This window comes from Eleginops maclovinus, chromosome 21 (assembly GCF_036324505.1).
Source record: "Eleginops maclovinus isolate JMC-PN-2008 ecotype Puerto Natales chromosome 21, JC_Emac_rtc_rv5, whole genome shotgun sequence".
Classification (NCBI taxonomy): Eukaryota; Metazoa; Chordata; class Actinopteri; order Perciformes; family Eleginopidae; genus Eleginops; species Eleginops maclovinus.
In genome coordinates this window covers 945,630-971,500 of record NC_086369.1, presented here as the reverse complement: position 1 = coordinate 971,500, position 25,871 = coordinate 945,630, and the positions used below count along the sequence as shown (strand labels likewise).

Here is a 25,871-nt window from a genome sequence, read left to right as displayed (position 1 = left end):
GCAGCAAGCACAGCTCGTCCATGTTGTTGCTGTGCTCGTAAAGTCTCCGCCGCAGATACTTTCACGTTCAAATGGTCAAAATGGTGAAATACTAAACATTAAATGCACTCTCCGGGTTTGTAGTGAGACTCCAAAGCGGGACGCGCCGTCCAACATGGCAGAAAACACTCAGGGTGAGTACAAACATTGCTTCCCAATCGACATTACTATGTTAGCAATGTAGCTTTGTTAGCTCATATGGCTAAGCTAATGCTGCTAATGTTTGGAAACAGAACTGTATTAAAAGAAGGCCACGTATCAAACTTCAATTATGCTTAACTATTAATATATAATGTTATATTAATCCCACACATTGTAACGTTTGGTCATTCATGCTGATAAAACGTTAATTATAAGAAACCCTCGCGATAGCTTAGCTGCTAACGCTACATTATTAGCATTATTTATCTCAGCGTGATTAATGACATTTAATCAGAGTCAATATTCACTGATGACGATTAGGGAAAGTCACTGGATGGATAATGCACATTTGTATAGGTTCAGTATATCCAGTTAAGTTTAGCTGGGATAAGGTTGTTAGCAGCTGCGTTTACTAGCAATTAAGCTACTGTAAAGAGTTGTAATGTGTATAGTACCCTACGTTTATATGTTGAGTGAATACAGGTCTTTTATTACTGAAAATATGTATATCTTGTATTTAATTTTTAAATGTTTGTTTATGATTGGATAAATAAAGTCTATCCGTCTATCTTAAAGCTATGCAGCTATCCCAGCTAGCAATATGTCACCTACAAGATTCAAAAACCAAAGCTTCATTTTAACAGTTTCGACAGTGTAGTTATGGAAATGAATGAATCAAGTCCTAGGCTACTACAACAATGCAACATAAATATATATAACACATAAACTATTAAAATAACTATAACAATAGTGCAAGAGAAGGCTGCAAGACTTATTTGGGGAAGTGAACTATATGAATGTAAAATTGAATACTGTACAGTTATTGTAACTGTAAAATAAAGTGTCATACTTAAGTGACAGGTAGAGTATCTCTGTCCTCCTGTTTGCTATCTTAAAGCTACTATTGAAGTGAATGATGCTAAAACTATGTTTTTCAAAGGGAATATTGGCTCCATTAAGTCAGCTAACATTATCCTCTGACCTGATGCAAGCTGTCAGATTTCACACGTGTGTGTGTGTGTGTGTGTGTGTGTGTGTGTGTGTGTGTGTGTGTGTGTGTGTGTGTGTGTGTGTGTGTGTGTGTGTGTGTGTGTGTGTGTGTGTGTGTGTGTATTGTGTGTGTGCATTGTGTGTGTGTGTGTGGTGTTTTGAATTCACTCTAGCTTTGTTGTTTTTGATAAGCTTTGGAGTGTAGTGGCTGACAAATTTAACATGTCAGGTATAGCCAGAGTCTTAAGTTGTTGAGGTGCATGCACCAGACATGTGAATTAATCAGTGCCCATATAAGTCACATTTTGTGTTTCCCTGTGATTGATAACATATCCAGGCTGCTAGCAAGACATCAAAACCGACAGTAATACTCATCTGAATGCAGGAAAATGTATGTGAATATGTATGTATGTTGCATTGGTATCTGGTTTCGTCCTCAAAATGAATGCAACAGAAGGATGCATTTTATAGCAAGTTTTGCAACATCATGATCAGGATATGTCCGAGCATGTTTTGAGTAACTCGAGAGCTTTAAGTGCAGAGACTGAAATGTTAGATCAATGCCTATTCATTGAATACATGTTGACATGTCGCAGTTTCAGAAAAGTGCACAGTTAAATTAAAGTGGCTGTGGTTTCAGGGTCCATGGTGTAGTGAAAGTTGGCTCACTGTTGTGTCATAGCCTTAGATCTCAGCAGGCTTCAAACCTGACCTTGTGATGCCATGTCCTCTATAAGTGTGTGTATACTATGCACAACAATTATTGTGTACCAACTCAAAGGAAAGGGAAATAGGCCTATGCTCAGATCCAAGAAGCCCCATGAACTTAATTAAGAAATTACAGTTTGAGACTTTGAGTAATGCTTATAGTAATATCAGTTATTCCTCTCGTTTTTTTCCTAGAAGGTTTGTCTTTGAGGGAATTAAGGGTTGTGTCCTTTGTCTGATATTTTCTCGAGTGCCTGCGCTCCCTTTGGTAGAGCCGGTGTGGCAAATGTTATGTAGTGGGAAGATTAGGAAAATCAATAGTCTCAGAGACATGTGGTGCATGTACCTGCTCCATTCTGGTTTGAAAGTGTGGGTGCACTCCCAGGTGCTGTGATGTATATCTTTAGTGTACAGTACATTGCATTGGAATGATCCATGGCAAGCTATGAGAAGGATGTGTATGCTGTTTATAATCCTGTTTATACACAGAGTTTGCTGTTGATTCAGATGGGCTTGGCATAAGGGCCAAGCCCATCTGAATCAACAACTTGCTAATAGTCTCTGTACATTTGTAATTGTGCAGGCCAACAGGACAGCCTGATGTCACTCTATGACGACGTGAATACTATAAGCATAGTCCACAATGCAAAACTGTCTTCCTTCCTTTTGCAGATTGTGATTTCGATGAATATGACAAGCCTGGTGCTGAGCGGTTACGCAGGAGGAGAGGGGAAGATGACGATCTTGGGAGGTAAATATTGTCATGTTGTACAAAAAGACAGCTCTATCTTATTCAAAGGTAGTCAAATTAAAGATGCATGCAGCAAAGTACTCCTATCTTCAAAACATCGCTTTACTGCAAAAACCATGCATATTTAAAATAGCAGCTGCAAAGTAAAACAAATCTTGTGACATTTTTCACACAATTCAATGGATGGCTCAGTATTAAGAGCACTAATCATGTGATGTCAGGATTATTATTTATATTTTCACATTTTAAATTTGTTTTTAGAGCTGTGTGATTTAATTTATGTAGTGAGTTTGTTGTTGTCAACATTTCTTTTGCTGTTCAAGAGACATTCGGTTCTTATAGCGGCATATTCAATAAAGAAATGAACTCAAAAATCAGCTGATCTTACGTGGGAATTATCCAATGTCCAGGCAAGATTATCCTGGTGCATTTTATTCCAGTAATCCAACATCTTGCCTTTCCTGTAGCTTTCCATGGTAAAATATCCCCTTTCTGGTGCGCTCATCCCACCTCCACCTGTCTCCAATATATACCCTAATCACCTTGTTCCTTCCTCTGCCTTCAAAATAAAAGCACAAGCAACTACCTGAATTAAAAAAATGTTTAACTATTAAATAATATTGTGAATGTCTGTCTATTTAATATAGCAATCATTTAGCAATCAACATGTAGTATCGTTAAGAAGGTGAACCATTAATGAGGGTTGGTAAGAGTAGTAGTATAAATAAAATCTGAAAAGATGCCCATCTTTTGAAGAATCTCACTGGGATATACAATAATTTATAAGCACATAATTATACAACACTGCTTTATCATCTGTCTTTACTAACCTGGTATTGATTGTCTGTCTTTTAAAGTGATTTGGAGGAAGATTTGCTGGGGGAGGATTGGCTCTCAGGGAAAAAGGTAAGAACATTAAACTAAATCTCACTGTTTTGTTTACTTCGATTTTTGTGCCAGAAGAACACTTTGCTTGTCCGTATGGTTCCTCTGCTTACACACAGGAAACAGAAAATAATATCTGTGTGTTGGTCGAACATTCAGAAAAGAGAAGTGACTTGGAGCAGGTGGCTCCTCCACAGGGGGAGGTGGTTGATGTGAAGCAGGAGGAAGTACAGTGGACAAAAAAGAGCAGTGTTGACCTGCCCAGATTGCCTTCACCACATGGGAATGGAGCATCCTCTGGGGTTGGAGGTGGTCCCCTGCCCTCAGGCCTTACACAGACAATATCAAAAGAGCACACCATAACACACGACTCATCTCTGTTTCAGAATCCCTCAGAAGTGTCCGACGAAGAGCTGAATGATGACCTCCTGCAGAGTGATGATGAAGAAATAAACATGAGGTTAGCTAATTACACAAATGTCAAGTTTAAGTGGATTGATCATGTTTGTACTGGTGGTTTTTAGATGTGACGGAGAAGGGCGCACTGTGTTCTTCAAGAACGTGTCTATCTGCAAACCAAATCTACCTAAGGGTACAAATATATAATCTTTTGGTTGATTCTAAACAAACAAAGTCTGGGCTTAGAGATGATCAAACTTGTATTGTCATATTCAGGTGATCAGTGTGTGTGTTTTCAGTAAAGACACACACTCAAACACATATTCTAACTCATACAAAACACACTTTCATCCCAGCGTTCCCTGGTCAGAGTTAAATAGATATCCTTGTCCTTGGTGCTACTACCTTAGAATGAGTTAATCAATACGATAGACAAACATAGACTTCAGAATGACAGCTTATCCAGTCGCTAAGCTAAGACACTCCTCTTTCTAACGGTGTATATAACTCAAAAATTGTTCCTGGTTTTGATCAAGCAGGTCCCATTTTAACCATCATTACTCATCTCTGTTTTCCTCAACGTGTGCTTTTATTTCCAGCGGTCAGGATGTAAGCCTCAATGCCACATTCAGCTTGGGTACGTCCTACGAGCAGCAGGGCGGCTTGCTGGTAGCAGCGTACACAGATGACGTAGTGAACCTGGATGAAGAGGAGGGATACACACAGAAATACATTCAAGACAACAACAACACGCCTGAAGAACAAATGGATTACTCTGGAGAGCTAGCACAGGGTGACGACGGCTACCAGGATGAAGTGCTAGACATCCAAATCAATGAGCCCATAGATGGTGAATTTCAAGTGAGTTCTCACATTGGCTTACTCATAAAAACACTCACACACACACACACACACACACACACACACACACACACACACACACACACACACACACACACACACACACACACACACACACACACACACACACACACACACACACACACACACACACCCTCTATTGTGTCCAAGAGATAGCATCATGCTCCTTGTATCGCAGGATAGAAAACCTATTCAGCAGAAGGAGATGTTGGTTGGCGTTTTTTAAGGGATTCATTATCACTTCCTGACGGTTAATTTCTCCGTCTTGCTGACAAAGTTTCTGTTGACGGCTTGTTCCGCCATCGCCTTTTTAAATTCTCGTGCCTTTGTGACCTTGGGCCCAGTATCTTTTGGGGGGAGTAAGGAGCTGCTTTTGTGTCGGGAGATGTGCTGCCAATCGGCGGAGGTTAATGTGGGGGGCTTTTATCTCGGGCTTTAGACTGCATCTGATAAAGTCTCATGCAGGTGAAAAGATTATTGACCTTCCTGAGGACACCCCATACAGTTCTCCAATGATTGATGCGAGTTCCCCTTTCATTCCTTTCCCTTCCCTCTTAGCCAGGACTAATAGGATCAAAGATAACACCAGATCCATGTGCAAATGTCCGTTACGGTCCATTTACTAAGGTGTGATGGTGTTTGGCACCTGACAGAGATATATCGGCCTTCCTCCTTTCCCCCAAACAAAGATAAGATGTTGACCTTCTCACTCGGGCTGTGCGGCACAAATCTATTCAGGATTTTTGGGGAGAAGTGTGCATGTGTGTTTGTATTATGTGTAATATCTGTTTACAAGGTCACTAAACTGCGTGGCCTTGACATTATGCTTGCTCTGGTTTTCATTGAGTGCTATGAGGAACAGTTTAAAGGATTAAGCCGTCCGGTTCCCCCCGGGGGCCGCCTGTCCGTCCGTCTGGTTTGCTGAGAGTGATTTTTATTCCCATTTCTGCATTAATATGTGCTGCTGTTGGGCAGGTTAATGGAGCGCACCACCAAACACCACGGTGTGACCTACTGGCTGACCTTATTTAGCTATGGGTTTTTGTTAGAGGGTGTTGGGAAGTATTGTGCATCAGGATACAGCAAATGGTTTCTGTATTGTTTTTATTTCTGCCTTTTTAAATGTTTCATTGTTGATGTGTAATATGCTTCATGATAGGCAGCTTAACTATCAATAACACCTCTCATAATTATATTGAATGACACTTTTAAAGCTCCCAGTGAGGTTGGCCGTGGCATCACTGGGATTATATGAAATGAATACATCATGGAGTAGTAGAAAAAACGGATTTGTCCTCCCGCCGATGTTTACGTCTGTGGGAACGTGAACTCCCAGCCAATAACGGTGTGATTTGCACGGAGTCAGTCAATGGTATTTTCACCATCAGTGAACTGGGAAGGAGTGCTTTTATCCGTGCCTGCAATTCTGTATATCATGTCAAACATTTACATCTCATTGAATTTCAAATGCTGTCAGGAATAGTAATGAAGCCTTGCTCCCACTGTTATGGTAATTTGGACTGGGAGGGAGGAGGATGGGGGGGGGTTACATGGTGTCTCCCCCAAATCCTCTCCATAACATTTTAATGTGTGCCGTATGCTCTGTATACATTTGTTTTCATCTGCGGATTTTCAAAAGTCTAATATAATTTTTCACACGTTTTTATTTTTAACCGATTCCAGAAAATGTTCTCTTGGATTTCTCTCATTTACATATTCCTGTATGTGTGGAGAAATATACGTCAGCTGTGCATTCAAACAGCATGGCATAGCATACATTCTTTGATTGTTACCTAGAACAGCTGATCGTAGCATCGTCACCTCTTAATCAATATGTAATCTATAAAGGATGATGAATACCAAGCCTCCTATGATGACGGGGGTCTGGGCGAACATGGAGTCCATCAGGAGGCCCCCGAGGAGCTGGAGGAGCCCGGGAGGGAGGCTCAGCAGGAAGAGGAGGAGGAGGATGCCGATAGTTCCCAGGTCTTTGACAGCGAGGAGGTTTGTTGACACCCTACAGATTCATGGCGTTTGTTGTCTGAAGCAAAGAGGGTGCAGATATTTACCTTTTTCATTTTATGATGCAATCAAACCACGAGTTAAGCTTCTAATAGTTGTTGTTTTTTCAATTAATGCAGAAGATTTTAATTGGGGTATTTAGAGTGATGATTAATTAAGGGCCTTTCTCTAGATTTTTTTTATCATTTGATCTGTAAAGTCGATAAAGTCACATCTTTCTTTTTTTTAAAGTTATTTTTTGGGGGCTTTTTGCCTTTAAGCGGTTAGGACAGTGGAGAGTGACAGGAAAGTGGGAGAGAGAGTCGGGGTGGGATCCGGAAAGGACCACGGGTCGGGAATCGAACCCGGGTCGCCGGCGTACGGTGCAGGTGCCACATCTTTCTTTCTTAAACTCTAGATCTTCAGGTATCCTTCTGTATTCAGGGCAACTATCCTAAACCCAGATATTTGGTTATTAGGTTCATTTTTAAGCCTAAAAAAATGATGTTTTCTTGAATAATGTTATTATTTGATCTGATGTTTTTTGGTCACTGTTTTCTTAAACTCTAGATGTTTCTAGATCTTTAAGTCCAGCTAACTATCCTTAAAACAGGTATTTGTTTCTGGAATAATTAGAAAGCCGGGTAATATTAACTTCAGAGGCAAATCTTGTTCATTTTTGAAGCTCAAAGCAGATAATAATTTGCGTTGTGGCTTAAAAGATGACGTGAAATGTATTTTTATTATCAACATTTTGGTAGATTAATTATTATCAGGATCAAAACTGCAGATAAAACAGCTGATTATCAATTTTTTAAAAAGCTGTATTTTTCAATTTTTTTATCTCTGAAAATGTATTTTAGGTCGAAAACGAAGCTGTGGCTGCAGAAGAAGCAAAAGAGGAATCAGACGAGGAGGATGAGGAGGATGAAGAGTCCGGTCGCATACGGTTCAAATCTGAGAGGAAGGATGGCGCTGTGGTGCGGCTGGCTGATGCAGGAAGTAGCAGGAGGAATATTCCAGAAACACTAGGTACACATTACTCCAGCTGACGTCAAATCTTTGGATTACCATTCCTACGTACCTGTGTTTCATACCGGTTTTTTCCTCCCCTGCCTTTCATCAGAACTGTCCGAGAAGGCTAAGCAGGATCTGATGGAGTTTGAAGAGCAGGAAAAGCAGAAGAGACAGAACCGCTACGGAGGCCGAGGCATGAGAGGGGGAATGCGAGGAGGCAGAGGAGGAAGAGGAGGAGGAGGAGGAGGAGGCTACCCATCTTTTGGAATGGGAGATTTCAGAGGAGGAAACAGAGGGAGGATGATAGACCAGAGGCACTCTCTGATGGGAGTGCCTATGAGCATGCAGGTAAACCATCGTGCTCATATTTAAAGAGGACATACTCTGCAGTCTCAGTATGATCTGTTGTGATTGGTCAACTGCTTAGAGATGTCCCGCCCTTTTGCCTATCATGTACAATGTGTCGAAGTGCTAGCCAATAGAAGCGCGAGTGTTCCAAAGTGATGTCATTGTGTTCCGTTAGTAAACAATGGTCCATTTACATGCACTGAAACCTACAGAGCACACTTCAGGAGAGGGAAAACCCTCAGGGGATAATCTTTTTGAATATGACATCACTTAGTACTGAGCCTCTCCTCCTGAAGAGCGGCTCACGAGAGCTTCACTGGATAAGATGATTTGACTTTTTACCTGCCTGTATCAGTGACTACAAAGCTGTCTGTCTGTGTACTTCACGTGTGTTTTTGTTCTCTCCTCACTATCTAAGACCTTCAGATCTTTGTTGGTTTACGCACGACAGTCTGCTATCTGTGTTGATATATGGATTACAGAGAATCACTTTGGCACTCATCCATTTAGACGGCATTAATGCGAAATTACATTCCTTCTTTGCCCAGGATTTAGTTTCTTGTGGACTTTTAATATTGGATATCACTCCGAGCATTTAATCCTTTGATTTACACGGCTCATCAGTTCATACGAGACCCTTTGAAGGTCTAGGGAGAATGTCATGGCTAACATTTAACCTGAATAAGAAGATTATTGTAGTCAGGTCTCGTTGTTACCATACCTTCCCTTTAATTGTGATAATTAAAGGGACCCTATTATGCTTTCCCTTTCCCGTAGTGTGATTTTATATTGGTTTTTGTTTCTGTAAATGCTCTTCCAGAACATAGTGACATCCCTAGCGCTCCAAAACATTGTAAGTGACAGGCCAAAGGGGCGGGACACCTCCTAAGGGTCGACCAATCACAAGCTGGCTAAGCAATCAGAGCAGACTGGGCTCTGGTTTCAGACAGAGGGTGAAAAGAGGTGCTGCAGTATGAGAGAAATAAAGAGCTTTCTGAACATTAAAGAGACTCTAAATACTGATGTGAACCTTAAAGTGAGCAGAATAGGGCTCCTTTTAATTGATTTATGCTTTTTAGAAAGGTTGTCCGACCTCTATTTGTATAATTAAAGGTTCTGTAAAATTAAAAACATAAACACAGGACATGCAGAACGGCCGGGCGATGCTGTTAATGAGCTTAAACACGATACTGTATATTTAACCATTTGACTGATTGGGTCACTGGCAGGTTTGTTTGTTTGTTTGTTTGTTTTGTTTGGACTTGCCAATTATCAAGCAGTCATTTAAAACTTTGCATGATTACTATTGTGTATTTGTGTTGTTGATGCTCTCTGGTTGATATATTTAGAGGACAGATTCTTCCTCCTAAAGGCTCCTTTAAAGGGATTCTCAGAAGAGCTTTTTATTAGGAAAGCATCGTCCGTCTAACTTATGAATTGATTTGTTGGCGTGTCTTCTCCGGACGTATCAGAAATGTGTTTTGACGGCTTGTTTTGATTTCTCCTTCCAATTAGCAGCAATCTTCTCGATTGCCCCTTCCTCCTCCTCATCAGCAGCAGCAGCATCAGCAGCAAATGCACTCGCAGCATCACCCTTTGCGTCCGAGAGGTCCTCCCCCCTTCCAGGACCACGGGCGCCCGCTGGCCCAGCAGCCCCTGCAGCCCCTCATCCCCCCACACATGGCTCACCGCTCCCCTCCCATGCGGCCCCAGATGGAGCCACCACCACGGATGATGAGCTCGCCGCCACCCAACTTCCCCCAGCAGCACCACCAGCAGCAGCCGCCCCCTCCACAGTCCAAAAACATCCACATTAACCCCCATTTCAAAGGGCCCACTTCCTCCTCTGTGCAAGGTAGATCAAGCCACTATAATGTGCTTTATGAGGCTGCTTTTACTTACCTTCTCTGGCTTTATAATCATGTCTCCATCGTATGAATTTCCTTTATCCATTGTTCCCAAGTAGGAGGTTCCACTCCACGCTTTTTATCCCTAATTTAAACATTTTTTCCTGTGAAATCACCCAGATAGACAAGCATTTAATGCACAAATTAGCAGCAATCTTAGTATCTTTTTGCAAAACTCCACATTTGAGTATTTACTGTGAACCTTAAGTGTCCATATCTGCACATTTCTGGATGATTTGATGTGTTTTCTAAAGGTTTTCCCAGCCTTCATCGTGTTGAATCCCATTTCTTTTTAAATAATTGGATAAATGCACGACTCATACTTTACATTTTGAGATCAAATCTTGCAGCTCTGGTTAATTTAGGAGGCTGCAGAGTTGTAGGTGCACGCTACGTCTGGCAGTCCTCCTGACGCCGTCATGAGAGGTGTCTGGATTAGAATGTCATTTTGTTGTTTGCTTGAATGACAAGTGAATAGCTCTCATCCGGTAATGGGTTTATCCTCCATTTTTCTCCTGGCGGCATCGCCGTTTCATTCCCTGAGATGGGTTTATCTGGCCTGTCTGCCCGAGCCAAGATTGAAATTTTGTTAGGTCGTGGGGTTGTGTGTGTGTGTGTTGTGTGTGTGTCAGTGTGCATTGCGGGGTTTTTTGCTCCTGGGAGGAAGATGTGTTCTGGAAAATCGGGGATTGCCTGTGGTTGTGATTAAGTGTTTGTGTATGCCTGTTTTTATTTATATGTTGTTTATGTTGACAAACAATTACCTCATTTTAAAGCAGAATAAAACAGTTAATTGAATCATTAAGATGTGAGGTTTTAAAATGTACGCATGGAGATGTCTAACAGGCTCCTCCCTCATTTTCTACTATCTCCCCCTCCTCGACTCACCCCCCTCTCTTTTCTCTCATTGCAGTGCCCTTGATGCCTCCTGCTCAAAGCCAACCCAGACCTGCTGTGGGCCCTCAGAGGTTCCCTGTGAGTAGCAGCTGCTCCTCTCCCTCCCTTTCTACCTCACTCTCTCTCCCGCCCCCCCAGCCTCCCCCTTCTTGCGAGGGCGATATCATTACGGCAATTAGAGCGCCCGCCCTGGCCAAATACTGTTAAAGCAAATCTGTAAACACCGATACGGGTCTGGCTGCACAACTGGAAGTGCGTGATAGCAGCTTCAGGCGGTGGACTTTTAGAGGTCGGGGTGGGCGGGGGGGGGGGCTTAGTTAGTTCATGGATGGGCTGGGACTTAGGCTGGCCAGCTTGGCACATAATGGAATTGTGACACCGGGATATACTGCCAGTTAAAATTCACTTTCCACAAGTTTTCTTTCCCAGAGGCGCAGAGACCTTTTCTTTGAACGGCATTTTGAATTAATCAAAAACACACTGGTGGTTTTTAACGGGGGCAGGGGCGCACCATATATTCCTTAAGCTGGATTTCACGTCAGAGAAAAGGGATGTTAAGTCAGTGATTTCCTGTAAGAAAAGGTCCTTTATTTCACTCACACAGAGCCCATCCGAGGGAGGGAAATGCCTTTAAAGTAATTACTGTCGAGTGTGAGTCGGCCAAAGTGCCTTAAGTTACTCCGTCCTTCGAGTTAATGAAGCCCCGGCATCAGGTGCTGCTGCCGCTGACTGACACATTCCTGGAAAGTGCGTTTTATATGGATTTATGCAAATGAGCCATTGCAGAATAGCTGCGTCCAATTGCATCCAGTTGCCAAATGAGCCACATCTTTTGGACGGAAAAACTGTCCTTTTATTTACCTCTTTTCCCAATCGCCTGCGTGATATTGATAGCCTCTTATCGGACGGTGCGCGGTGGTGGTTTTGTGCACACTGGTTTGATGAACGGCACAGATTCCCCAGCTGTCAATCGCCACCGCCGCTGCCAAGGACACAATTTGAAATGCAGGTGAAATTCCAGCTCTCCGTTTAGCAGTGGGCACCTGATTACTCACGATTATCATACATTATCATCCCATCAAATGTAATTGTTAAAGGACCCGACGAACAGGGGGGGGGGGGGGGGTCATAGCCTCTAGTATTAATGCATAGAATTTTTGCTGGGTTTGAAATATTAATCTCAGCGCCAATTAAAGGTATTAGAATATTTCATCTTTTGGATATAATGACATTCAGTTTAACCGGGAAATAAAGACGCCATACTTCGGATATGGTAAAGGATTTGATTTCTAGCCCAAAAACATGTATTTATATATTTTCAAATCATTTATTCTACCCTCTTTGAAGCATTTATTGAAATTAAAGTCATAATTGGTTAATTGGAAGCAGCCAGAGTGCCGTACCTCTCATTTAGATGCCGTTAAATCCTGAAAACACAGAATATATGTTCAGTTTTACCCCTAAAATTATGATTTAAAGAAGAAATAATGATCCCAACAACCATATTACTTTATATATATATACTTTTTAATCACTTATTATGGCCTCTGTTACATATATTGACAATTAAAGTCATAATTGGTTCATTAGAAGCCGTCAGTGCTCCGTTACCTCTGTTTTATAAGGTATTAAAACCCAAATACAAAGAATATATTGCATGCTTACAGTTCATATTGGTATTATGTTCAGTTTAACCACGGCTACTTTAAATATATATTTTAATCACTTATTAGGGTCTCCTTGTTGCGTATATTGACATAATAGGTTAATTGGTAGCCGTCAGAGCTCGTTACCGTGCCTCAAAGACAAAGAATCCTAAGTCCGAAAACCTCCATTTAAATTCAGATTTCCATTCCTTATTAAACACCTTGACATTCGGCCCCTGTCCATTATACTATGTCTTGGATACCCCCCCTCCCCGCTGAGCATCGGTTGCATATTGAGCCGCCTGCAGCCTGTTTATCAAGGATAGAAAGCGAGAGGATGAGCCGTTTGATTGGAGAGGTATTACACGGACACCGGAGTCTCCATTGTGCACACCGGCCTGCCTGACCTCTTTCAGAGACGCTGTGATTGGGCCCTCATTGTGTGTCCGTAAGCCCCTTTGATTAACTTTCTGTTAAGCAACTTTTTGGGACCTTCTAGCTTTCCTAACACCTTCTCTTCTCGTCTAAATACCGCCACGCAGCAGTGGAATAAAGATGGATTAAGCCCTGATAGCATCTTAAGTAATTTACAATAGGCTTGGAGGAGGCGAAGCAAAGTGCCACGTGTTGAAGAGCAGGTTAATTTTTCAACACAGATGGATGTTTAACGGAATAAAGGAGACAGATATGAAGGGGGATTCGAATTCCAAGGAGGGATTAGAAGGTAGTTTTTCTTTGGAAGATAGTAATGCAAGTGTTGAAACAAAGGTGAGGGCACTCACCCCCCCCCTGAAATACCCTTTGTTGTTAGCTTTGAGAAGGAGCATTAATGCAGGTTTGCTCACAAATTCAGGCCAAAGGGTTTCCTTTAATATCGCCATGCATATTGATGTTTACAACTCAAGATTCTGTGTCTTTTTAATGACCCCAGCCTTTCAATTACACGCCCGTCTCCTCAACAAATTCCCTTTTTTCATTAGTTTAATTTGTTTGTGATTATTGAGTTCCCAGCACGGCCCTATAATTCATGAGTTGTGTGTTTTCCCAGGGACCCGGAGACTTCCAGCAGCACATGTCTGGCAATTTTGGCCAGCCCCAGCGGCCCCTTCATCACATGGAGCCCTTCAGGAACCAGCCATCGCAAGGCCCCCAAGACCGAGAGCCCCTCTTTATGGGCGGTGAGTCTCACACCCGCCACGGACGAGTCTTACAAAGCTCTCTTGGCATATTTAATCCAATTCAACATAACCTCTGGCGGTATACCTACAGGGTACGCTGCTAGCTTCCTGGTGCTCATGTTAAATGCATGTGTGTATATATACATCTGAATGAGGCTTTGAAACTGCATTACATATCTTTATTTCAGGTGGTTTTCAGTGTGTGAATGCAGCTGTGTCTGTTTCTGCAGATGCATTGAAACAAAACCTGACATCTCGCTGTTTGGTCTTCCCCCACAGAGCGTGCAGAGTCAACACGGTTTCCAGGGCAGCACATGTTTGACCACCAGGGCCCCAGTCCTCTGATGAACAACAACCACAGTCTCCACCAGCAGCAGCAGCAGCAGCTGCCGGGTCAGGGCCACATGGGGTTCGGCCCGCCAGGACCTGCTTTCAACCAGCAGGGCCAGAGTCCACTAGGGCTTTTCCATAGAGAACCCCCAAGAACCAACCTCCCTCCACACCAGGGGCATCAGGGGATGGTCGGGATGAATCAACAAGGCGGCCCCCCCCAACCAGCCGAGACCCTTCATGGGCCCTCGGCAGCCGTTTGGCCAGCAGGGGAACCTTTTCCCCCCTCCAGAAGTCCAGTTTGGGATGCAGGTACGACTAAGAGTAAGTGATTTTTAAAGCTTATACATGTTTGTGTGTGTTGCATGCTGTTTATTACCCACCTATTTCTTTATGTACCTTCTAAATACGGTCTTCTTTGTGTAATATCTTTTATTTGTCATGCATATCTACCCTAAAGCTACTGTGCGGATGACAATAAAGCCGTTTAACCTTTGAAATAAGGAAATTAGATCTACATATCATGATGCTTTGTGTGTTGCATGCTGTTTCTCTTCTTTATACCCAGTTATTTCTTAATATTCTTTCTTTATTTACGCCATATCTTTTCTTTTTCATTGCATATCTGCCCTATAGACATGCTTTGTGTGCCATGAATGCATTTGTGTCTAGATTATTAACATTTCTGTAGCCAGAGCGATGACTAGACTGGAGTACTGTACACATGAATAAACTAGAGGGGTTATTATATTCGCCGCTACCGAAGCGTTAAGACTCGTGTCTGTTTGGCACCTCGGCGTTGTCACGAGACGTAGGCAACAGCGCCCTCTAGTGAGCGAATCACATGGAGGTTAATTACATGCAGCAGCTGTCTGACTGTGAGATTACTGATAAGAAGCTCGTAAAAAAATAAGACGACTCATGCTTTTTGTCTTCTTTCAGGGCTTAATGGGGCCTCCTGTCTCCCAGCTCCCTCATCACGATCAAATGCCCCCCCATCAGCCCATGCACCAGCAGCAGCAGCAGCAGCAGCAGCAGCATCATCACCACAGACAGGACTTACCCCATCATCAGCACCAACATCCAAACATCAACGAGCCTCGCCCCATGATGCACCATGGCCAGAACCCCTTCCACCAACAGCAGGGACACGGTGGGCCCCGGCAGATGAGCCCCCGCCCGCAGAACCCACAGCAGCGCAACATGGGCAACCGGCAGAGGATGGTGAGAGATTGGGTCATCTATTTTTGAAAAAATTGGGTAATTTGTGTGCATACTGATGTCACTATGTTCCTGAAGTGTACAAAGGAGTCAAATGGAGGCGTTGGGGGGGGATTTAAGCGTCTGCAGACCATAGCACCCCTTTAAGATTCATTTATGTGTTTTATTCCCTTCAGAACTCGCCCATCTCCAAGCCAATGCAGCATCGCAACAGTAACCTGCGGGAGCTTCCCGTAGCGCCTGCCAACACCAACATGAACAGCGGCAACGCCCGACCCGCCGCCAACATTCGGCCAGTTGCCAAGGCAACACCAGGGGTGCGTCCAGGGCAGCCGATGCCCGACGGAGGAAGAGGACGAGGAAGGGGCCAAGCCGCTGTCAAGATGGACACGCAGCAGCAGCCCAGGACGGTGGGACGGAAGGAAATCCCAAGAACACCTCAGGTCAGTTTCTTATGTTGAGAGCCAATCAGTATGCAGAGAAGAGCTCCTTTATTAAAAGCCCAATCAGGAGGGTGACAATGACAGCCGTCTCAATCAATCGGAAACACCAGATCTATACTATTGCATTTTTCCTCTTGGGGGTTTCCCCTGTGATTACATCTGAGTGGTTCACAGCTGTTTCTGTTCCACAGGACCCTAACGAGGACGAAGAAACCCGGCAGTACCGTCTGAAGATCGAGGAGCAGAAGCGTCTGCGGGAGGAGATCCTGAAGAGGAAGGAGATACGACGGCAGATGCAGGCTGGCGTCCGGAAGAAGGAGCTGCTGGACAGGATCAGCTCTCAGACTCCCAGCCAAGGCCCGACGCCACAGAGTCAACCTGCACAACCAAACCAGCAAACACCACAACCTGTACAACAACAACAACAACCACAACAACAACAAAGACCACCACAGCAGCAGCAGCAGCAGCAACAGCAGAGACCGTTGCCTCAGAGACCCCCTCAACCATTAAATCAGATATTTAAGAACCCCAATCAAGCCATCCCTCCTAACGGCAGTCCTCAGATCCTCATGCCACGTCCCAACGTCAAGGCCCGCCTGCAGATGTTGAAAGGCAATGCCCAGCAGCAGCAGCAGCAGACCCCCCCTGGGCTTCTTCCAGACCAGCAATGGACTCAGCAAAACGTGCAGCAGCAACGGAGGAACAGTGTGCAGAACCGGCCTGGTGTTCAGGTACAGCCGGTTCCCCAGAAGAACATCCCTTTGACCCCCCCTGTGGGACAGATTCTGACTCTTGCTGTAGGACCTCAACCAGGGGCTAAGAGAACCGTCATGCAGCGGACCAAGAGCCTGGAAGAGCAGCAGGTGCCCCAGAAAGTCAGAGTCGTCAAACTTTCCGGAGCGGTGAGCATTTCCCTCTCTTATCCGTCACCGTCTGTAGTGACATTTATTTCTTCAGATTTCTCCCCAGGAGGGAAGCGACTGATTGCCCTCCCACTGTCTATCTTTGTAATCCAAAAGCTATCTAACCTATGGGAATGACAGGCTGATGTCTGTGTCATTTTGAAGAAGAATTGATCTGTTAAGACACAATGCTTTCACGCACATCTTACCTTTAAGATCACAGAACGGCTTTGGGCGTTAAAGGGAGCAGAGTGACATTTATCTGCAGAGTTAGGGACAGCTTTTAAAGGTTGATATCCTTCTTTAAGGGCAGCACTTTTAGAGACCAACAAGCCACTGACTGGATAAGTGACTGGCCTTAATTACACATTAATCTTTATTGAAAAAGCACAAAGGCTTGCATGTTTAACACGTGTCACCGATGAGAAAATAAGCCGCTTTCCGACTTCCATCCCGGAGGATCAAGCCGCCTTAAAAAGAGGCAGAATCTCAAGCTGGCTGCAGATGAAGATAACTGGGTGTCAGTGCGGTAATGGAAACCTGCACACAGCTATCTGGGAGGAAAAAAGGCCGAGTGGGAAGACTTGTCTTGATGCTCCCTCTTCCACATTGTTCTGCTGTCATCAGCTGGCGCTTGACAATGTTATCTCCTCCCTTTCTCTCCCTTTTCTTTCTTGCTTCTTCCCATCATCCCTCGGTTCGCCCATCAGCCCATCTCTCAGGTGCGCGGCGGCAACAAAAGGATGCCGATCCAAGACCCTTGTAATTAATCTTTCTTGCTTGAATGCGAGAGACATAATACCTGCGTAAGAAAGTTGCCACTTTTGAGGATTTGGATTTGTATGGCTTAGGCGCTCAGATAAGAGGCAAATTATATTTTCATCAGGGATAATACAAAGCAGCGCGAGAAGACACAAAAGCTGGGGAGGGGTGGGGTACACATCGAGCTGATGTCGACCCAGTGTAATGCAGCTTAGCATCTGATGGGTGCAATCAGGAGCTGTGATTTCTATAGGAGGGATTAATCCATTTACTCTTGGCTGGGGACAGGTCAGAGATATCGCCTTCTTTCTCTCTCCCCCCCCCCCCCCCCCCCCGTATTGATCTGTCACATCTCTGCAGAGTCGGGGAAAGAAGAGACGACCTTCAATTCTCTCTGTCAACACACTTGAGCTGTGACTTTATTTGATAATGAGACCATCACCTTGTTGGGTTGATCTTTATTCCTCGCTGCTCGGCGGATAGGGATCCAAATGCTGCCTCTTTTTGTAGATATGGCCTTGGGTTCCCCCCCCCACCCTTAAATGATTGAATGTGATTCTTCTGCAGATTGAAAGGCTGGGAATTGGTTTGAGGGGCTGAACGTGCATCCTCAGTAATCACCCATTGTGGTGCAGTAAAGAAAACAGTCCACTTGATCTGAATTTTTAATATTGTAAATATGCAAAACGGCTCAAACAAGTGTCCTCTTCCATCACAGGGTGCAGGAGTTGGTAGCCCAGTGCAGCAGCAGCAGCAGCCAGGCACCTGGTCGACCCCACCACTGAACCAAAGGAAGGTAACCTTGGAGGGGCCACAAGGACCAGGAGCTGCACCGCCCGCTGGACGAGGGATCAGCCCACAGCAGAACAGGGTATGTAATCGGCATGCTTTTCCTGTTGTGCAACACCTAAAATATATCTATATTAACTCTGAAAAGAATAAAAACATCTCAAAATAGGAAGTCAAACATCTACCGGTAAAGATAGGGGCTTAATTGACGACGGTTAGACGTACCAGCATGAGAAGTAATAAGACAGGACAGTATGCCAGGTGCAGCAGTATTGACAAGAGGAGTGCACTGTAACACGGGGGGGGAACACAAGGTCCCATGGCCTCTTTCTACGCCTGTCACCACCAGGCTGCTGTCACAGTCACCAAACTCAGTGGCGCTGACACGGCTTGCACGCTCCCCCGCCCCCAACACACAAAATATTCCCTTTTACTTCAGTCTTTCCGGGTTTCTCCCTCCCTCCCTCCCTCCTCTTGCTCCGCAGATGAAAACACATACCTCTCAAAGCTCAATGAAGATATGGCATGCATCATGTTTTGACTTCAGTGTAGGAATATGATAAGTCAATCGTGAGAGGGAAACACACGGCGGTTTTTAAAGCATCCTTTGTGCAGCTCCTCTCCACATCAGGATTAAAACATCAGCATGAAAGCTTCTGTGTTTCCGCCTGCCGCCGCCTTCCCCCCGACATTACTCTCACACCTGCCGGTTTTCTCTCACACCTGCCGTGGGTGTAGGTGGTCGTGTCGGGACGGGGTCGAGGGAGAGGGGTAGGTCCCGTGGGTCGAGGTCGTCCAATGTCCACTAGACAGAGTCCGAGAGGCGCCGTCGAGACCGAGCGCTGCACCGTGTCCATCGAGGGCCTTTCCTCGTCCACCACTGACGCACAACTGCAGAACCTCCTCAAGTCTATCGGCCCCATAGAGGTAGGAGCGTGCACCTGGTGTTGTGTTTGTGTAATGTGCATAAAAAGCATCAAATTGTTTACAGAATCTCATGATGCAAACATAGTAATGCACCACCATAGAAGCATCTCGTAGTGTAATCCCATAGCACCCTCTGTTGGAGAGATGGTGAATGAAGCATCTCCCTGCACCACCCCCTCTCCCTCTGGTGGATAAGGAGTAGGTCTAGTTGTAGGTTTAATAAAATGCAGTAATTTAGCTGCTTTGATTCCAGGTTTAGACGTTGTTTGTGTTATTAGAAGTGCTGGAAGACGTATTCAGGTGCTTTAATTGAGTAAAAGTACTTTTTCTAGCTTGTAGAAATACTCCACTACAGGTAACAGTGCTGTATTGGGACTGGTACGGAAGTAAAAGTACTAACACAGAGTAAAACACAGAGTAAAACTCAGAGTAAAACACAGAGTAAAACACAGAGTAAAACACAGAGTAAAACTCAGAGTAAAACTCAGAGTAAAACTCAGAGTAAAACTCACCTCATGTAATAAAAAAAGAGTTTTTCATTTAAAGGCAAAAAACACCATGTTTTCACATAGGTGTTTTATTTCTGGTAAAACAACACATCAAGTCAAAACTGTAATTTAATCTTTATTAAAACATCATATTTTGGCAAGTTCTTCATCATTTGTGTGCAGAAATATGCATCTTAATTAACTAAGGCTTTAAAGGAACTGTAGGGAAGTGAAAAGGACAATACAAGTGGCATGAAATGTAAAACACTGAAGTCCCTCACATGTGTATTTAAGTCTCGAGTCGGTTCTGCTTTGTGTGGTGGTGGTGGCGAAGTCCATAGGGGCTTGGCCTGGGAACTGGAAGGTCACCAGTTCAAGTCCCCGAAAGACCAAGTGCCACCGTGGTGTCCCTGAGCAAGACACTGGTTACCTACACTGCTCCCCGGGCGCCGTACATAATGGCAGCCCACTGCTCCTAACACTAGGATGGGTCAAATGCAGAGACCGCATTTCGTTGTCCTAGTACTTGTACTCTGTGCAATGACAATAAAGTTGAATCTTCATCTACTCATATTTAACTGTGTAATTTGCAGATGTTCAAAATGATGCCCCAGCAGAGGAAAGCAGTCGCCAAGTTTTCCAACTCCCAGCATGCCACAAGTTTTCAGATGAGCTTCCACAGGTAATCTACACTCTTCTGTTTCTGTCATCACCTTTTATAGAAGTACAGATCAATAATAATGGTGTCTCTCACATGAGGCCAATTAGTGCTGCAGACATTCTTTCACAAGTGGAAACGAGCACATTTTCAGCCGAGGAAACGCTATTTTAACCCAGGAATTTTAACCACTGGATCAATTTTGGGGGATTTTCTGGTATTTAGAAACTTCTCCAGAGCTTTTTTGCACAAAATGCTCAAATGTGGGGCTACTTGGAAAGCTTCTGGGACCCTAAACCACACAATACTAGCCTTCTGTGTTAGCAGGATTACTTATCCGTCACTGAACACTATGAAGTCCATGAAAGTACAATTTGACACCAAAATCATTTATATAGGGCATAGAAAAGGATTTTATGGCACAGAAGAAAAGACATTTCTAAGCATTTCCACCCTTTTTGAGTGGCTAACGAGCTTGTTTCCACTGTTGAAACCTCTCCCTGTTCTTATGTAACGATCTGCAGCACTACATGTGTCTGCTGTCCAGAGTGTAAGCTGCACAACTCAACCCTTATCCTCACATTGACCACACAGGCACATGATTGATTTGTCTCACATTGATGTGTCGCTGATTGACGGATGAGGAGTGCAGTACAAGGACCCTCCTTCTCCCAGCTTGGGAGCCTCTCAGCGGACAGTCCCTGCGCAGAAGCATCATCCTTCTCCTATAAACTTGGGACAATAACTCTGTGGTCCTATCGCGAGTATGCCATTGTTTGACTTTGTTGTACAAATGGCACCCGGAGAGAGACAGTTAGTAATCCTGCTTTGATGTGAATGTTTTTGTGCATCCTACACAGACACTAAGTGGAACTTATCATGGGGTAATGGTTGCTCCCCTCCCCCAGTTAGACTCAGTATAAAAACTAAACCCTTAAACTCCTCATACCTCTTTAGAAGTTGTTTCTCATCCGTTGTTTCGTGCAGGAAAGGGCCAGACTTTTCTCGTGGCAGTGCTTCTTCCCGCCTCTAGGTGGCTGTGTTTCATCACTCATTTCTTTTACAACTCAAACTCAGATTTAGTCTTTTGGTTAAATGGCGCCATCTAGTGGAGAGGTGGCGGCAGTGACTGGATGGTAAACTGAGTTAGGTTCCCCGTGTTTTTTAGGATTTGTAAATGCTGTTGTGCTTGTATATTTTGTGGTGTTTATTTAGTTTCAGTGGGACAGATTTGTTAGGATTATCTCGGTCATTTGGCGTTCCTCCTTGTTCTGACAGAATATTTTAGCTGTTCCCGGGGATCTATTTTGGAGTATCTTTCAACCTGTATATTTTAGTTGCTAGGTGGATTATGGAGTAGTTGGATTTAGACTTGCAAGGTTGATAACTGCATTTAATTAATCAGATTGAATTTTCGTTTTCAGTTCTCTTCTCTGCCAGGTCATGCATTGGGCCTCTTCTGTTCTGGGACGTCTAATTTAAATCAGCTTGAATATATTTTGATGATCCGGTGCCTTATCGCGGAGCTGCATGCTGTATATCTGGAGTAGCACTTTGAGGGTTTGCCTTCAGACGAAGCTGTAAATGAAAACTCACCTTAGTACTTTGGACCCGTTAATTGAACCCATTAATTCCAATCATCCTTGATCATATTGATGCTGCACCCCCGCATAAAGATGCCTTTCTTCATGAAAATTTGTCTCCAATGCATTTTAATTTTGACTGAACCCTCGTTTGGGAAGTGCTGCCACATCACGGGGGAGATTCCTTTACTTTTTGCATAATTTACACAATGTTTTTTGTCTATTTCGGCTTCAAAGTGCGTCAGTTATTTTTAAATATACCAGTGTTTCCTTCATAAGAGAAAGCCCAGAAGTGAGGGGGCAACCATTATCCATGTAGTCATCATGTACATAAAACAAAACCCAGACCTTTCTCTCAATATCTATCCCGTTGAAAGCTTTTTTTTTTATTCTTTACTTATGTTGTATCATGTTTTTACATGTAATGATTTTGCTGTTGTGTCCAGACATAAATCATTTTACTAGTGTTTTGTTTCTAAGAAGAAAAATGAGGAGTGCCTGGACCACATTTCTGTTTATACGACCGTACAGTTTAAGGGAAATAAAAACATGGCCAATATACCGTGAACATGCAGGTATGTGAAGCCGGTTCAACTTTAGCCCAACGACGTGTGGTTGTGTGTGATGTCCATGGTGCCTTTTTACGGTGAATAGCCTTTATTCATGCTGCCTTTTTTATGCCTTAATTACTTAAAACATACACTTAAAAGCACCAAGAGATACTACCTCGTATAGATTGGGGGGGATGCCACTCAATTTGGTGGATTTATATTGCCAATTTAACTGTGATGTCATACTAATGTCCAGCTCTCTACGATCCAGACGTTAAGTATAAGGCAAAGTAAAGGTAGCCACGTTTAAATTTGGAGGGTTACTATTGGTGAGTCAGCTGTGCATCTGGATGACATCACAGATTATGGGTTAAAGACATCCATTTAGTGGTGGATTTGAAAATAAGTCAAAATCCAACATTTTAAAACCAGTTGCACATCTGGATGCCTCCCAGTAAAGGGTGGTGCACGGAGTCTGAGAAATGTTGGGTAACGTCAGGGAATGTGTTCTTCCTCCTTGTAAAACTGGAAGTCTGTACGGTGGTTCTCTCAACTGCCTTTCTGTGTTTCATCATTGTGTTTTGAGTGTTATGTTCCCTAACGATGTGATGTCCTTCATGTTGTGGGTTTTATTTAAGTGTTATAGTAAATCCTGTGGGTTTAAAGAGTACCGGCCATGCCAGTGATACAAGTACAAGACTTCTGACCTCTTGTAGCGACAGACCAGATTCATATTGGATCTTTTGGTACCTTATTTTAAGTACACATTCGTACCTCAAGCTTTTAGAAATGGTGCGTCCAGATGGACTGGAAGTTAACAAGCATGTGGTTGTAGTTTAATGCTGGACTAAGAAAGGCTCATCTTTTGTGAATGGGTGTTTCTTGTGCTCTCATTCTGGCTGCTAGTATCACGATGATAGGTAGTAGGATGGTTTTTAAAGCGCTATCTCACAGCTTCTTCTCCACAGGGGATCCAGGGTGGAAATAATCTTCCTTTTGCTTTCTCTTCAGGTCACGTCTCAAGAGCTGCGGTTGCAATACCCCAAAGACTAAATGAAAAGGACCGTACGAAAGGTTTTGCGTGTTTGAAATGAACAAATTTGGGTAGAAACGGGTTCCAACTTAGAGGCAGATGTTGGGTTTAGTTGATTCTACCATGATCAACCTACCCTTAATTGGCTTTTACGTAATTGATTTCCTGTTGAGGTGTTCCTGCAAAGCGCCTCCGATGTAATCATTCCACATTTGAAGGCACTTGCTTCTGTTTTAAAGAGTAAATCCTCGTAGGCTTTGGAAACTGCATGTTACATCAGGTTTTAAAATCAAATTCTACCTCGATGTCGTCCGAAACCACCAAGCTGTAGTCTGTCATCTCCAGGAATAGTGTCATCGGTCTTGATTTTGCGTCCATCAGATTGCAGTCCCAAGTGTTTTCAAATGGCCCAGATAAACGCTTTGTGTTTATCTTAAATGCCCTTACATTTCTGACTGATTACACGTGAGGCACTCGAGCCAACGCATGCTAAACCTTTGGTATGGTCCGACACGTGTAGGTGCAACTGAGTGGTTTAGGACACACAGCACCTCCAAAGTTAACTCCATTATTCCTCAACAGCACTCTGGTGAAAGGAGACGCTTGACTGTCACTTTCCTGCTTTTATTCACTCCCTAACACTTTCTTTTCAGCCGGAGTCCGGAGAAGACTACTATGAATAGACTCAACCATTTGCCCTTTCCATTTCAGCTTTTCCTCCCATCTCTGTTCTTCCTGCATAAACCTGACTCATCTTTCTCCTCGATGCTGTTCAGTGAACTTCTTTATCAAGCAGGGTTGGCCTACCTGGATTACCCATTGTTTGTTAGCCCAGGGGATGGAGGTTTCCATCTCTGTGACGACAGCCGGGTTCACAGACACTCAGTAACTCTAAAGCCGCTTTATGCTCATCCCTACACCAATGTTTGGTTGGATTGTGAACAAAAAAAGACTTCCTCTTCTTCCTGCTCCAAAATATTGACTGAGAATCCAAACCCTGACTCAGAGCTGTTGACGTTCCATCCTGTCTTTTGTGTTCACAAGTTGTGATATGAAGTTACCATGTGTTGTGTTGGAAAACTACCAAAGCAATCATGTGTTCTGATCCTGTAAAGTGTGTGATCTTGCAAAGAGAATAATCCTCAAGAGATGGAATGTGTTGCATTTGATTCTGGAGAAAAATAAATGTTCTTTTTTACACAAGTTGACGGCTTTGAGTTTGTTTTTTGAGTGTTTTGAACCCATTTTCTCTCAGCTTAATCCCATCATGCTCCTTATGTAGTCTTGACTGGGTACCATATGAAGCAGTATCCTTGCAACAACTCTATCAAACCTCCAAGGTGAACGTCTCCAGGACCTCCTCTAGTGTCGTTAAAAGCGGGGTCTACTTGCACTGATATTCTCCTTCTCCTCTGCACCATTTAACATCTCTCCACCCCTCAGATTACTCCAGAAACCCCTTTAAATGTTGCATGCATGCACATGAAACACTGATATTGGAGACACGATTTATAAAGCACCAAAGTGTTGATGTTTTGATCTTAAAGCTCAACAGATTTGAGGCCTTGAGCATCAACAATTGCCCTGTGTGATTGCAATCCCTCGCCACTGATGCAAAACTTGTTATACTTGCAATCAATTCTTATTAAACCGGTCCGATGTCCGTCTCCAGGACCTCTCGTGTTGTACTGAGGTGGAAAATGCAAAAAAGATGGAGCTATGCTTTCTGTAACAATGCTTTTCTGCATCATTTAATGTCTTTCCACCACTCGGATGAGTCCTGCAACCCTTTCAAAGGTTTCATCCGTCCAAAAGTTGTAGTTTTGATGCATTTTTAAAGTACTGTGATGCAGCTCTAGAGATGCGAGACCTTGAGCAATGTCTGCACCAACGTGGAAGCTATTGAGAACTAGAGTAATTCAAATCAGAGAGTTTCGATCGTCTGGCAGACTTTTGTTTCTCCCTTAGTCAAATAAATGCATTACTGTCGGATCTATCCATATTTACGTCCATTAAAACTCAGATTTACCTCTTCTAATGTTGGGAAACCATCTGGAATGATCTACTACATGCACCTGTCTATACCTCCTCATACAACAGTGAACAGTATTTAAATACTGTATTTACACGTGTATATATTTCACATCTTCACATCCTTAGTGTTGTGTATATTTTATTTTTCCACTATTTTATTTATCTTATGTGCACCATGTATGTGGAGTTGTTGGAGGAGCATGGGATATAAGGTTTTCATTGCCAACATATACGCTGTATCTGCTGTGACCAATAGAACCTTTGAACCTTGTACTTGTATGTAATATGACAGTATGTTCCTTCTCTGCACCTTTTACTCTTTCCACCTCTCAGACTAACCTGGCGAAGGTTTCCCGTG

At 43.5% G+C, this 25,871-nt stretch overlaps 1 protein-coding gene across 1 annotated transcript; it reads left to right on the top strand.

Annotated features, from left to right (window-relative positions):
• The first annotated feature begins 8 nt into the window (after positions 1 to 8).
• rbm33a (RNA binding motif protein 33a) lies at positions 9 to 24,682 on the top strand. Its single transcript, XM_063912407.1, is given in 20 exon segments — positions 9 to 173; positions 2,551 to 2,629; positions 3,487 to 3,535; positions 3,901 to 3,974; positions 4,513 to 4,774; positions 6,644 to 6,799; positions 7,660 to 7,828; positions 7,923 to 8,161; positions 9,677 to 10,016; positions 10,982 to 11,043; positions 13,660 to 13,789; positions 14,069 to 14,334; positions 14,336 to 14,443; positions 15,062 to 15,343; positions 15,517 to 15,783; positions 15,975 to 16,688; positions 18,169 to 18,321; positions 18,978 to 19,166; positions 20,248 to 20,336; positions 20,907 to 24,682. Coding segments are annotated over 20 exon segments (3,696 nt in total). The 5' UTR covers positions 9 to 154; the 3' UTR covers positions 20,956 to 24,682.
• Positions 24,683 to 25,871: the final 1,189 nt, after the last annotated feature.